Source organism: Equus quagga, chromosome 2 (assembly GCF_021613505.1).
Source record: "Equus quagga isolate Etosha38 chromosome 2, UCLA_HA_Equagga_1.0, whole genome shotgun sequence".
NCBI classification, from domain to species: Eukaryota; Metazoa; Chordata; class Mammalia; order Perissodactyla; family Equidae; genus Equus; species Equus quagga.
Window position 1 is genome coordinate 31,498,115 of NC_060268.1, and position 16,013 is coordinate 31,514,127.

General features: G+C 36.5%; 1 protein-coding gene across 1 annotated transcript in view; it reads left to right on the forward strand.

Moving 5' to 3' along the window:
• EMC7 (ER membrane protein complex subunit 7) overlaps positions 1-10,222 on the forward strand; it is a 12,105-nt gene extending 1,883 nt beyond the window's left edge. The window contains exons 2-5 of the mRNA XM_046654708.1: positions 2,121-2,240; positions 6,021-6,159; positions 7,463-7,543; positions 9,757-10,222. Of these exons, the coding sequence (XP_046510664.1) occupies positions 2,121-2,240; positions 6,021-6,159; positions 7,463-7,543; positions 9,757-9,909 (493 nt within the window). The 3' untranslated portion in view covers positions 9,910-10,222. The remainder of the gene's footprint in view (positions 1-2,120; positions 2,241-6,020; positions 6,160-7,462; positions 7,544-9,756) is intronic.
• Positions 10,223-16,013: the final 5,791 nt, after the last annotated feature.

Genomic DNA, 16,013 nt, shown 5'->3' on the forward strand with positions numbered 1-16,013 from the left:
CCCCCCCCCCCCAAAAAAAAGAATTAATAGGATCTTATGGTGGTAAACTTGTTGGAAGAGGGCTAGGTGATTTGTGCCTGTGATGCATACCTAGCATGCAATTTTGACTTATAGGTGTTCTTATTGGAGGTGGCTTGGGACTTGGCTAATGGGGATGAGGAGAGTTTCAACTGAGGACTCCCCAAGCCTCTTCTTGCTCTCATCACTGTGTGTATAAACCATAATTTATTTAACCAGATAAGGGCTTAAAAAATAACAATATCGTTATTGATTCAGTAAAATAAATAATAATAATGCCCAAATAACATCATCTAATACTCAGTACATTTTCATGTTTCCTCATTTATCTCAAAAATCCTTTTATGTAGTTCTTCTTTCAAATCAGGATCCAACAAGGTCTCCATATTGTAGAGTACTTTTTTAAAGCCAAGTTTTAAAATTTCATTATAAAATTTATATGTTCTCTTTCTAAAGTAAACTATTTACCTTAGGGTCAAAAATATATTTGCTTTTTCTTTCTTTCTTTCTTTTCTTTTCTTTCTTTCTTTTTTTTCACTAAGATTCACCCAGAGCTCACATCTGCTGCCAATCTTCTCTTTTTATATGTGAGCCACCACCATAGCATGGCCACTGACAGAGAGTGGTATAGGTCCGTGCCCAGGAACCGGGCCTGGGCTGCTGAAGTAGAGTGTGTGGAACTTAACTACTAGGCCACTGGGGCTGTCCCTATTTTCTTTTTCTTTAGGCGGTTAGTTCTGCTACTATTTGTGTTGCATAGTTATTAGTTTGCTTCTCTTTTTTTCTGGATCTAGAAAAACGTTTTGAAATTCATTCAGTTAGGGTCCCATCAAGAAGCAGAAGATATGCTCAAATTAGAATAATTCAAGGATAACTTAATGAAGGGATTAAACAGTGTAGTCATGGTGTAGGGAAACAACCAGATTGTGCAGTACCCTGTAGTTTACAACCTCAAGGCTGTTATCACCTCTAAGCCTGAAGGGAAGTCAGGAAGTAAAAGCTACGAGAACCTAGAAGGGAAGAAAAGACCACTTTGAGAATTGTGTGTCTTGACACAGCCAGTCAGAGATGGTTTCTCCTGGAGAGAGCTGGGGGAAAATACACTAAGCTCATTTTCTTCCCTCCTCCAGCCTGTAGAGAGCAAGAGGGTGGAGAGTGGATCTGAAGGGCAAATGGAAGGCATCCAGCTCAGGAATAAGTTAACCTGATGTTTATATTTCAATTCTGGTTTAGTTTACTGTGTACTTTGAAGGAACACTTTTTCCTCTTCTTAGTAAATATTGTGGATGTGGCAGAACCAATGATTCCTTTAACCTTGAAAGAGCCTAATGATTTAAGAAGCAGTATTTTAGTGTATTATTATGATATTGGGAATTCTCTGATAAAGTTGATCCTTTTAGAACCATTTGTTTTCCTGAAACAGAAACTTCTCAGAATGGCAGTTTTTCATTATCAAAGCAAATTAACTTTGAGTTATGAACATGAAGTTATCAGCTCTTGATGGGATGGTTTTCTAAGTCTAGAAGGTTTAGAATAAATCAGTAAGGAAAAGGTGGGTGGTTTTAACTACGTAAGCATTTTAAACTTGTGCACATCCAAAAAGAACTAACCAAAGTGGATGGGAACTATTTGTAACAAGTGGAACAAACACTACTTAAATACACTTTTGTAAAAAAGAAAAACAACAAAATGCAAATTAAAACTAGAAAAACCATTTTTACTTAAGACATTGTTGGAGGAGATCAGCAAAATTGGAACCCTAATATTGTAGTAATAATGTATATGATAGCTTCCCTTGAGTGAGGACATGGCCTCAGAATAGGAACATGTTCCTGTCACCTGTTATCTCTGCCCCACCGAAGGAATAGAAGGACTTTCAGCGTCAGAGTTCTCTGCTACTGTGGAGTGGTCTAGGGCATTTTCAGAACCCGTTTAGTGTAATTATGGAAGCTGAAGTGTGGGACACCTCTTGCCAGTTTTTTGCTAATTGCTCTGAATGTCATCTTGAAGGAGTTGATTTGGGAGTTAACAGATGATTTAAAACCTGAGAAAAGAATAAGCTATTGCTAAGAAGTGACTAAAGATGATTTTCATTTTTCCAGGACAGATGGGAGTTTTGTGGTTCATGATATACCTTCAGGATCCTATGTAGTGGAAGTTATATCTCCAGCTTACAGGTTTGATCCCGTCCGAGTGGATATCACTTCAAAAGGAAAAATGAGGTGAGGGCACTGGATTTAATTTTTACTGAAGGCTAGGCTACTGAATACTTCATTATATATTCCTTTTAGAATTTATAGTTGAGGTTGAAAAGTTTCTTATTTAAACGACAAGTGTTCCTTAAAGCATTTAAAACATCCTTATGATGTTTTAATTTGAGCATTGATAATATTGTAAAGTTGAACTTCCTCCTGCTTTGGCTTCAAATTTATTTTAAAGCTCCTAACATTGATTATATAGAGAAGAGGTAAGATCACTTACTATGGGAGCAAAAGCGCTGTGAAAGTTATAGTTGAAACGTGATTATTAAAGTGGGAAATTAACTTTATACATATTAAGTGGGAAATTAACTATATACATTGAAAATACTATTCATCACTGTTTTTCAGTGAGATATTTTAATAATACCTCTTAGTACCTATCTGATAGTATGTTGATCTAAAAATTTCTATAGTTCTTTTCTGGAATATTTGTGTGCAGTAGAAATTTGGTATTTCTTCAGAAAACAGTAGATTGATTGCATTGTGGAGTTTATCTCAAAGTGAGGATTACGATAAGAAAAAGAAAGCACAGTGTCAGAGGCTGGCAGACTAGGAAAAAATTTCAGAATTTCTAAGTAGATGAACATATGCTTTGAAGTTGAGGTGAAAATAATTTTGGACTAATTCAGGTTTTGAGTGTGGAATATCACAAACGCATCTGAAGTTGGCATCAGTTGTATACACAACTGTCCACAGTGTTCAGATTCAGCCTTCTGTTATAATCCCCATTTATTTATTTGCTTATTTTTTTGTTGTCTCATGCCAATAGTACTCTTTGGTCTAATCTCACTAGGAAGTATATGAAGCAATTTTATTTATGTATTTATTTCTAGCTTTATTGAGGTATAATTGAAAAACATGAAACAGTTTTACGTGGTGGTGTGTCTTCTTTGTTTGAGCTATCCCAAAATTACTCCATGTGTAGTAATAAAGCACGAGTTGTGCAAAGGTAAAAATAATTTGGAGTTGGAGGAGCTGTATTTCATTGCTCACCTTTTCAGTCTGTGCCAGGCATATTTAGGTTGATCTCTAGAGACCTCAAATTGAGGTGACATAATAGAGAGATGTTTGGTTAGTACCATGATGTTCACATTTGAGTTAGTGTTTACTCCTAAAATGTTTTCCTTCTTTCTTTGCTTTTTTTCGACATTAAAAGTTTTTGAAGTGTACTGTAAGTATCTGTGATTCAGATAGTGAGTCACACCGAGAGCTGTCTCATCCTTTCTGGCAGCTGCATATTAGTCCCTTGATGCCAGCTCCTGTTGGTGGACAGGTAGGGTTTTCTTTCTTCTCTTTTAGCACATATAATGAACAGAGACAATTATTCTGTGGTAATTTACATTCTTGATATTATCATGAAACCGATACCACGATGCCACTAAAAATACCTTCTTTGGAAACAAATTACTTTTCCCCCTACTTTTGAAGCTAAATTGTTGCCTTAGAATATTCTACTTTGTTCAAATACTAGTCATATTTCTTGCTGTTGCCTGTTTAAAGCAAGGGTGAAGCTTCAATTGAAGGTAATTCCTTGCAAATATATGTATAAATATTTTTTGATGGAATAAATGGATTGTTTCAAAGTCATGAACCTCTTTAGGTATTGACTTTCTCATGTCTTTTTAGAGGCATAAAGATTGTTAAAAATATAAATAAGTAAAATTCTAGTATGTTACATCTAAACCTTAAAGGACTTATCATGACTTTTTACATATTTTAGAATTGCAAGCTTAGGGATGGTGGGTTATATGAGTTACAGTATACATTACATACAGATTTAAAAGTTTTAAAAAAATATTGAAAACACTGAATACTGGAGGAAATGAGAGTTATTAAAAGGAGTTACTTGTCTATTAAAAACTATAAGTTACTTTTATTCTTTTTACTCTAAATTTTGAATAAAGTCGTCTAAGCAAATGGAAATATTTTTCTAAATACAAAGTTTTATTTGCCTTTTTATCTTGGGTAAAGAGTACTTCCTGCTTTGGCGTTTAAGGACTGATTGCGGCTGTGGTATTCATATTCTCAGATCCCTTCCTGATGACTGGATGCCTGAAGCATAGGTTAAAAAAAACAAGGCCCTTGTCATTTTAATAATTGGCAGTGGGAGAGAGTAGAGAACAAAGTAGAATTCATATAAGGTCCTAATATTCTTGACCAATATTTTGTAGGCGTGCATAAGTTAGTCTCAAATATATGTGGGACTTTCATTTCTGATATTTGGCAGAATGGAAAATCTTAGAAATGCTGGATAAAATCTGACAAGCATGTCCTTTTAAATGTATAGCTCCCAAAAAAGTAAGGGAAATCCCCAGGGGATAAACTATAAACCACTTTCCCACCTGGGGGTTTTGATATTCTCTAACCAAAAGGACTAGATTTTATTAGCAGTGTGTAGATAGGAGGCAAGCCTTGGGCTTGCTTGGAGTCGGAATTAGATCTAAGACTTGATTCTCCCTTTGACCCTTGATGCTAAAATCTAAAAGACCAGACTCCCAGTCTGGCCCTGGCTTTTGGAGGGAAAAATCTCACCTGAAAGTTGATAGTCACAGTCCTACCCTCACTGAAATTTGGGGTATGGTCCTGCATGATCCAGAAACTTCCAAGCTGAACAGTTAACAAGATGGTCTCTGGTCGTAATCCCAGACTCCTGGCAGAGACAAATGTGCAACCTCTCTGGAAGGAGAAACTCTGTCCAGGCCCACGCATAAATAAAGTCTACTTCAGAATACCCAAGAAAACAAGGTCAGCAGATGAATCAGACCTCCAAGAACTTTAAATAGTAGAATTATTGGATATAGACTATAAAATATTTTATTTTTAAAATGCTTAAAGAAATAAAAGAAAGACTAATTGCCATAAGAATAAGATACTACCAAAGTAGACCATAGATATTTGAAAAAAGAATAAAATAGAACTTCTGCGATAAATATCAGCATTGGAATAAAAAACTCAATGGACGTGTTAAGCATCTGAACAGAGGTTTGATGAACTGGGAGATAGATCAGAAAAAATTACCCAGCATACAATACAGATACAGGAATGGACACTATGAAAGTGATAATTTTACAAGATCTGGAGTAAATATTGAAAAAGTCTAACACATGTCTAATAGAAGTTCCAGAAGGAATGTTAGAGAAAATAGGGGAGGCAATTTTCAAAAAGTAAACCTGAATATGTTTGAACGTGAGTGAGAGTTTTGATTAAAATTAGTGGCATCTCTGCTGAAAATGTAGTGTTACCTATGGTGCTGTTATGAGACTTTATTAAATCATAAATTTTTCCTGCAAAATAGCATTGAAAATTGGGTGCACCCAATAAAACATATCTCAGACAATCAAAAAAATAAAATCCAGCATTTTTGTATATTTATAATAAAGTTATTATTAAATATAACCAAAGAGCTTTAGAGCTGGAAGGATTCTAAAAGAACTTTTTGTATAACCAGAGAAGTTAAGAACTTGTCTAAGCCCACAGGCCTAGGTAATAACGGAACTACAGCTAGAACCTAGGTTTCTTGATTGCAAATTTAGTCTTCTTTCTTTAAATTTTGCTAAGTATTTTAGATATACAGATACATCTACTTTGATCAGATTTTCAAGGTCAAAGGTTTAGATGCCAAAGCATTTTGGAAAAATCTAAAGGTACTTATAAGGGCTTGCTGATATATTATAAGCAGTTCTTGTAACTTGTGATGTTTTCAGTAGAATTGCTGATGCTTTTTTCACGTTGCTTTATCAGAGCAAGATATGTGAATTATATCAAAACATCAGAAGTGGTCAGACTGCCCTATCCTCTCCAAATGAAATCTTCAGGTCCACCTTCTTACTTTATTAAAAGAGAATCATGGGGCTGGACAGACTTTCTGATGAACCCAATGGTATGTATCAGGCTACAATAAAGTATCTTTACTAATTTTTAACTTGCTTGCAGGCAGTCGAAAACTTCTAACTCTTGTGAGAAGGAAAGCTGAGATCAGATTGTTGGACGAAAGGATAATTGTGAATAGCTGTGGATCTCAGGAAAATAGTAGCTTTGCGAATACATAATGAGAAGAATATAGTGAAAATTGCCTAGTAGTTTTGACATGGAAACATGTGACAGAAGTTGGACAAATACTTATGATGAAATGTTTTAAAATTCAAATAGAATAAGAGTGTATGGTAAGTCACACATAGAGCTGGTTGCATAGTAGTCCATTGATGAATGTGCCATCATTTATTAACCAGCCCCTATTGATGGCATGAGTAAGGTTTTTTCTCCTTTTCCCATGTAAAGTAAACAGAGAAGTTATTCTGTGGTAATTTCAGTACTTAGTATTATCATGAAGCTGATGTTACGATATCCACAAATAATAAAACACTCATAGAATACATTCTTTAGAAACAAATTGACTTTTTTTTTTTGCTGTTTTTGGAAGTTGAATTATCTTAGAATTGTCTATGGGTTGATCATATTCCTTGCTGATAGTGTTTAGATCACAAAGAGAAATGTTTGGGGGCTGTACATCCTTTGAGAGGAATAAATTACTACCTAGAAACTGCTGTCAGGCATAAAGAAGCAGAAGGGTAGAGTGGATGGGAGAAATCAGCAATGAGACTCTAAAACTTATTGAGAAATATCTTCCATGTTCTCATTTCTGAAATTCCATGGGAACATATCCAGTGCTGGAAGCTTCTAGGTCATTTTTCAAAACTGATCTGCTGTAGTAGTTGCCTAGTACTATATTGCAGGCTCTAGAGGATGTACATTAATTAGAGGGGTAATACAGCGTTTTCTCCAAGGGAACCACAAAGTCATCTGTAAAGAGAGCCCAGCTGGCCATCAGGATCACCAATCCCAGTGCCAGACTACAGATTAACAGAAGTGAATAGGTAGTTCCGTTTGCAAACTATTTGTGTTAAATAAAACTAAACTCTGCAAAATGCTAGGTGGCACAAATGCGAAGTGAGGTGTCTGTGAAGTCCAAGCGCTCATAGATAAGGCTCTTATGTACTCTACAGCAGTCAGGCATTGAGGAGCACTTTGCTGTTGACAGGGCTGATTCAGTGGAATTGAGGTAGTGGCTGCTAGTTTTATTCTATATTCAACATTTGAATCTTTAATTTTATCATTGGTTGTTAAGTGCCGATTTTGTTCTGGTAAGTGGGAAAAACAGTTTCTGAATTTGTTTGCTTCCACAGGTTATGATGATGGTTCTTCCATTATTGATATTTGTGCTTCTGCCCAAAGTGGTCAACACAAGTGATCCTGACATGAGACGGGTAAGATGATTGCCCAGGCTCTGGGTTTTTGAACTGTATTCTGATGCCTGGTCCATCCATTGTGGCTGAATGGTTTGGATTTTTTAAGCTTTATCCAAATTCTCAAGCCAAATTCATCTAGAAGTTATGTTAACACAGTATTATGTTCCTGGAATTTAATTAGTTGTTTCCATTGGACCAGATAAATTGAGTTGGTTCTACTTGATGGAAGCCTGGGTCTCTTCATATAGCTAAAACATTCTGCTGATACTAACCTTCTTTGTGCCTTACTTGTTAAATGGTTGAAATGCATAATAATCCTGGTATACCTAATCCAAATATTTTGCAAAACAATAGCTTCTTATTATCTATCTTTACTTTATAAAACTCTTTAGAGTACACATTTAGTTTGTGTGTTACAGACACGCAAAAGAAATTCAGATAGACCAAGGGAGAAAAATTGAATAGTCGCTTTCAAACACTGTATTACAAAGCCATACTGGTTTAACGAGGGGGAGTGAGGTTACCAAGTAAGATGCTTCAAGTTTAATGCCACCACTTTGTCTCTTTTAAATATTGGCTTCCATGTAAAATCTTCAGAATTTTTTAAAAAACATTATTTATTCTTCCACCCAAAAACCATCAACAAACATCTCATGAGTTTGAAGTTTTTCTGCTGTATTTAATATACTGATGTATTGACACATTATTCATCACTGAATAAATGTTTATTAATCAATTTCTAGGTTCTAGATACTGGGGATACAAAAATGAATTATATGTCATCCCTGTCATCAGCAAGCTCATAGTCCAGTAAAATGTAGAAAGTAGAATGGATTTATAAAACACTCTTCTTGCCTCAGGGGGTTTTGTGTGTGTGTGTGTATTTTAAATGGGAAATTAAGATAGACATAAAATAAATAAAAATGTTTGCTGAGGTAGTAGGTGATAAAGTTCTGTAGGAGGTAAGGTATTTATTCCAAGCTGGAATGGCAGAAAAAGCTTCATGAAACAAGACAGCTTTATGATGTTTCAAAATGTTTTATTGCTAAATTTTGACATCTTTGCTTCAGCATGGGTCAAAAAGAATACATCCTGTGGAATCCTTGTGTCTGTTAAGCCGGTTAACTCTGTGGTATCAGTAGAAGGAAACATTAGCAGTCACATTGGATTGAAAGTTCCTTCCTTGCAAAGTGCTTTGCACATAGTAAGCAGCGTAAAAAGTTGTTCATTCAAGAGCTTCAGAATTGAACAGATTCAAAGATGGAGTTGATGTATCTTTGCAGGGACTCAGGACCATGTATTTAATTCTTGATGATTAGTGCATGTTAACAAATTTATGTTTACCGTGCTGCTTTTCCTGGCCTTCTTTGTAGAAGCACTTTCTCCTTGAAAACTCGTGTGTAAATTCTACCTTTTGGAAGAAAGCCCAAGCTAATACCTAAATGGTGTTCAATTTTAAGTGATGAATAATATAGTATTTGCTGTTTTTTTCGTATCTGAACTAATACAATCTTCAGTTCACTTTTGGAATGTGGCAAAATGCAAATGAAGCAAATATTCCATTAATATTGCCAGAAGTAGAACAATACTTTGTAGATTATTGGCTTAGTAAGGAGGGAGGACAAGGCCTCAAAATAAAAGTGCTAGATCCTTATTTGGTCCTGCCAGTGACTTGTTTTGTAACATTTGTGTTGCTTGCTTTAGAAAGAGTAATTGAGGTCACCCAAGCCGTACAGTATTCATAGATTTACTACTAAGGGCCTTAGGAATCAAGTCTTGGAAATACTGCTGTTAATCTTCCAAACTTTTCCGATACCTTTCTATGTAATTAAAGATTGATATTCTGGTTATATGCATCTAAAGAAAGCGTGAGTTTAAAAAAAATACTCATTAAACAATAAAAAAGCATTTTAATCAGAAAACAGAAAATAAGATGGCAGGAATATGATCACATATGTCCATTATCAGAGAAAATGCCCTTTAAGAAAACATAAGCTAAATCAAACCATAGACAAAATTTATTGGACATTTACTAAGGATCAAAATGTATCATGTATAAAGGATGTGTGAAACATGGTTTCTGAAATGCTGTCGGGTATGACATTGCACCGTTGCTCAGAACCAGCACCTTTTACTGTTCTACTCCTGTCCTTCGTGGTGGAAGTGTGAGTGGTTCAGCGGCTCAGAGGATCGCAGTGCCTGTCATGTCACTGTGCTGTGTCTTCCTGCAGGAGATGGAGCAGTCGATGAATATGCTGAATTCCAACCACGAACTGCCTGACGTTTCTGAATTTATGACAAGACTCTTCTCTTCAAAATCATCGGGCAAGTCTAGCAGCGGCAGCAGTAAAACAGGCAAAAGTGGGGCTGGCAAAAGGAGGTAGTGGGGTGGTCCGGAGATGCGTTTGCACAAACACAGCAACACTGGGTGGCATCCAAGTCTCGAGGGAAAACCATGTGAAGCAACTACTGTAAACCTGAGTCATCCTTAAAGTTGATCTCTTATAACTGTTGTGTGTGATAATTCTTCAGCACGTTTTGTACTTGGTACACACAAAAACCCAGCTTTCATCCTTTGTATGAGGTCAATATTGATGTCACTGAATTAATTACAGTGTCCTATAGAAAATGACATTAATAAATTATATAAAGTACTATACATTATGTATATTAAAATAAGTCTTAATCCAGAGATAACATCATCTTGTCATTTTTTTCCACTTAATGTTTCTTTTATTCCTGACAGTTTTCTTCCATTTTTCATTATCTGAGGCTTGAAATTGGCCTTTCCTGCTTAGAAAGAAGTGGTTGTTATTTTTAGAGCAGCATCCACCATGGTTTTTTGTGTAGCCAGACCTTTCAGACTTCTCAGCCCTGCCCTGCCATTTAACATTCCCTGATATTTCAGGTAGAACCACATATTCATTATGTAGTTTTAACTTTTATTATTACAGTTCGTTTCAGAGTATGGATGTATGAGTTAGAATAGATGTTATCGATTTTTAAATTCTGGTTACCATCTGTGGTTTCATTTTACAGTTACTGAGTATCAGCTCTGTGCTGTGATTCAAGGTAGGACACGGAGTGGGTAATATCCAGTGCCTGTCCCCAGTAAGGCTTATTATGTAGGGAGGAAGCACAAGTAATAACAGGGAGCGAATGGCCAGAGAAAGAAGTGCAGCAGTAGGAGAGCCTTCTAGAGTCTAAGGATGGAAAATCAACCTTAGAACTCCATATTGTAATGTTGGTAGTACAGCACAGGTGGCTTTTAAATCGCCTCATCTCTCTCATCATTGGTTCTCAGAGTTGTTGGAATATAAATCACTACTTTCCAATCAGGAGTATCTCAGAAACTTTTTATTTCGGTAAGCTACAAAAATTTCGCACTTTTCTTTTGGGTTGCTTTAATGAAAGAGGAACTCTGAGGCTACAGTATTGCTTCTAGTAGAGGACTTCCATCTTTCCCGTGTTCAAGAACTCCCTTATTGCTTTCTTAAGGTTATTAAATCAGCAAAAAACAACAAAAAAAAGATTGGTTCCAAACTCTTGATTTTCCCTTTTGCAGTAGGCGCCATTGTTCATTTTGAAATGAGGTAAATAAGTTTTCTTTTAAAGAAATGTTTTGATGCAGGGCATTTTATTAACTATATCTCTGTTTGTATTACATACACTAAAGTTATAAAGCTGGTGAAGCTATGAATGATTAAGGCGGATAAACTGGTTTAATGGTAGAACTAGATCTTTAAAATAGAGTACTTTATTGCCAATAACTAAAATATTGAAGCACTAGTTGAATGAACGTTGTAAGTCAAAAATGACAGAATATAGTAACAGTCATAGTTGCATGACCAGAAATCCTGTTGAAAATTTCAAAATCTGAATTGTCAAAATTTGCACACGAAATACCTAATGACTAAGAAATTAGAAAGCACTTCCAAGGAAATTATCATTTCATTTGCTAATAAGAAACTGTGGTTATTTTACATAAATTCTAACACCATCTGAATATGATATATATATCCCTTATTATATTACAGAATGTTAATACATCAATTGCATTTGAAAAATCTTATCTTTGCACAGAACCTTCATCAAATCTTAGTGTGCTTACAAGTGCGGAAATGATGTATTTTATCAGATAATATGGGGTTCTGTGCAGAGAGCCTCTGTTTAGCTGCTAACTTGCTTTGTGACTTTGGGTAAGTCACTTTCCCTTCTTTGGACTCTGTCTTGTTCATTGTTGTATTTCCAGCATTGAGCATGTAGGCACACAATAAATGTTTGTTGAATGAATAAATAAATGAGCCTGAAGTTTCCTCATGTGTAAATTGAGGGATTTGGATTAGACCTGTAAATTCCTTTTCAGATCTAAAATTCTGTTATAATTTTAACCCAGTCCTAATATTTCCTATCCTTAAGAATCACATGATCAGTGCCAACTTTTTCTTTTTTTCACATACTTGGGTTCTTTCTGCTGTTCCCCATTTGGAGACAAAGTATTGTTTTGCTCTTTAGGGCCATGCTTAGCTTCAGTTTACTTGTGTCTCCTGTTAAATGTAAGTTTTGTATTTTAAATTTTTTCACGTCTACTAAACTAAACCTGAGTAGTGACTTTGTGCAAAACAAATCTTGTTGCCCATTCTTGCCAGGAAGTCCTAAGCGTCCAGGACAACTTCTTTAGGGTGGATCCATAGCTCCCAAGTTTTCAAGCAGTGTTTTAGGAGTCAAACCTCAGGACTCACCTTGAGTCTGGTTAACATTTTGGAAAGATTCAGCATTTTACCTAACCTTCCCAGGGTAGTAAAGGATCTTCTCATTTTTCCCTTATGTTTCTTCCGACAGGAGGGAAGAAGCAACCATTTGGCATGCTTTTCAGTTGGAAGGGCTTCTAGGTCCTGTTGAGCAATGTCAATAATGATAAAGGAGAGCTTTTCATTTAAGTAGTCATTCAGACTTTGAGGAAGTTTGGGGTTTTCACAGTGCTCTACTGAAAATATTTTTATTAAACATCTTAAAAAATTAAAACAACTATTTTCATTTCTATTTATTGCCTTCCAGGTCACATATAGACATATTTTGCACAGTTAGAATCATGTATGTACCATTTTGCATTTAGATCCAACAAAAATTCTGCTAAGCACTAGTCTCAGAACACAGTAGAAGTTGGTGGCCAGGTCCTTTAGTTCAGTTCAAAGAGTGTGTCAAGACAGGGCCTAGTTGTGCTGTGCTCTTCTTTTAGCATTTTAGGTGTGACTGTTGTCATCAGAGCCAATTATTTTTTAATTTGTGTGGTATATAAGCATATCCAGTTGGTAAAAGTGTTTGTATTATTCAGGAGAACTTGAAGATAGGTTTTGAAAAATTCAGATGTTGCCTATAAATTATGAACATTGTTTTAATATCCTTGAAAAAAAGATGATGAAATACTAAAAGAGCTATTTGAGAAAAAATCGCCCCCCACCCCCCAAATAGCACCAAATATTAGCTTCTCTCTTTTCCCACAGCAAGACAACTTTATTATGGGAGCATAGGGGAGCTGAAGCCTTTCACAGTAGCTACAGTCTGGTAGGATTGAGCCAGCCTGAGCAACTTGAGAAGAGGGAGGAGTAAATTAATAAGGTCAAGTAGTAAACAGGAATAATGAGCAGAACCATAAAAACTAGCTGTGCACAGCTTTTCTAGTAGAAAACTTTTGACGAGTTATTTAATTCCACTAAAATGTAATAAACTAGTAATTAGTGAAGATTCACATCTGTACTTCCTCAGGTAATTTTGAAATCAAGTTTTCCATATATATGAATGTAAATAATTTATTCTACTTACTTTTAATGAGCTCCTACTACACAATTTAGATATTTAAAAAATTTTATTTTTCTCCCCAACCCCCCCCCAGTACATAGTTGTATATTTTTAATTGTGGTTCCTTCTAGTTGTGGCATGTGGGACGCTGTCTTAGCATGGCTTGATGACCAGTGCCATGTCTGTGCCCAGGATCCGAACTGGTGAAACCCTAGGCCACCGAAGTGGAGCACACGAACTCAACCACTCGGCCATGGGGCTGACCCCAACAATTTGGATATTTTAAAACATGTATATATATATATATTTTTTTTTTCTGAGGAAGATTAGCCCTGGACTAACATATGTGCCAGTCTTCTTCCACTTTATATGTGGGTCACTGCCACAGCATGGCTGATGAGTGGTATAGGTCCATGCCTGGGATCTGAACCCACAAACCCAGGCCACTGAAGCAGAGTGCTCTGGAGCACGCTGAGCCCAACAACTATGTCACGGGGCTGCCCCCTAAAATATATTTTTAAATATCTATAGTAAAAAAAATTGGAAATATTTAGAATTAAATGATCATGAAAATTTGGTATGAAGACTAAGAAATGGAATCATTCTAGAAATGTTATGAGATGATTCATAAAGGATCATGAGAAGATGTATAAGGAAAGCTTCTGCAATAACTACTATCATGGAATCCTGTGCATTACACACAAGAAAGAAGGAAAAATACTGTTTCGCGTTTGTCTCTCCATAGTTCTGGGTGGACCTGCCTTCCCACGCACAGCTGGTTGGACTGAGGGTGGGACATGAGCGGTTCGTTGGGTGGCACTGGAAGAGAAGGCAGTAAGTTGATCCTGAGCCACAGGTAAGCTTAATTAACAGGGGAATCTACTAGTCTAAAGAATCTGTCCAGCAAAGAGAGTATAGCAAATAGCCAGGTGAGAGAGACCATGGTGACCCCAGAGAGTGGTGGAGAGAGTAGCTGCCGGATAACCTCCCAAATCCAAGGAGGCTCAGCTGCTCTTCTTGCAGTGGAGTCTGTGAAAGCCTCTTGAATCCCTTCCCCCACCATGTCCACCCTAACCCCTTACTTGTCATCCGTTCTGACTAGGAGAGTACGGTGTCCAGTTTGATCCTCTATAATGAGACACACAGAGAAGATGTAGAGAAAAGCTGCCAGTGATTAATATTCATGTTTTTCTATACAAATGATTTCACTGACCTCAGGACTATATTTTTTAGATATAATTTAGGAAGGATTAAAGGGTCTGTAATTTTTACAGTTTAGTAAAGAGAATGCTGAGGGGATTTTTCAAATGCTTGATAATCCTTTTAAAGCAAATTCTGATCAGCTGTGTACCACTCCATGAAGTCTGAGAAAGGAAATGGACTTAAATTGCAGCAGAAGGAATTCGTTTGCTGTGAAGAGGAATTTTTTGGCACGGTAAACAAAACTGAAATGCTAGTGACTATGGGGTTTGCTTTTCTTGAAGTTCCTAAAAAATTGGACAAAAAAATCACCTGTTAGGATGATTTATAGGTGCACCTACCTGATGGTCTCTTAAATTTCCTTCTATCCCAAAAAGTAAATTATTTTATTCCCAGAATGTGAGGAATGGTAGGATCCATACTTTCTGGAGGAGGAAATGAGATATATCAACAAAATTCGTCTGTGGGGAAGGGCAGAAGAAAATCTCAACTTTGACAATAAGAGATTTCCTTCCTTTAATGCACATCTGTTGAGTTGTCATCTATCTTACCCCTTGGTAACTGGTTCTCCCCTGAGGAGTGGGTGCAACCCAAAGAACTGTTCTCTCCGCAGCTGTATTTCTGGAATGTGGCCCACTACTGTTCCAGAAATGGGCATCTAACCCAGGTTAGGCCAAAGGCTGCTCCTTGGGAATTTGAAATTAAAACTGAGGGACTAAAGGAATAGATTACATATAAACTTGCAAGATGTGCATGGCTATACAGTCTATCATGCACACTACAAAAAAGGAGAAAACAGGTTCCAGAGAGAAAATATAGAATGAAGCAGATGCATAGAGAGGAGCTGAAATGGAAGATGAGTTTTGAGACTGTACTTTCCTTCAAATCCTTCCCTGAGGTGGCTGCCTTCTTGCCCTTGGGTTCCATGGAGCATTGCTGTATGCTGTGGTATAGTGTTTATGTGTTTTACTTAAACTAGCTGCACTAGGATTCTGTCACTTGAATCCAAGAGTCCACACTTTTCCAGAACTGACCAAAATGACCTCCAGCCTGCTGAAAGCCCTCTCCTTTTCTCTCAGTCACTGCAAAATTGGCTCTGTTGCCTCCATCTTGAATGAATGGGTCAGAAGGAACTCTCTGACTAAGGGAGAGATTGGGTGAACACATGTCCTGGCTCCATCACTTACTAACTGTAGGATCTTGGGAAAGTTGCTTAACCTTTCTGAGCCTCAGTTTCATCATGTGTAAAATGGATCACAGAGTCATCTGTAAAATGGGAAATATCTACTTCCTAAGTAGAACTGTTTAGAACACTTTACATGTATTATCTCGTTTGATATTTGTACTAACCCTAAGCATGTAAGTCCTCAGTAAAAGTTTATAATTATTGTCTTATTTTTCAGATGAGGAAATAGAGGTTAAAATTTTCCCAAGCTCACCAGTTGGTAACCTAGAGCAAATCCTGTTAACTGCTTCCTATAGTACTGCT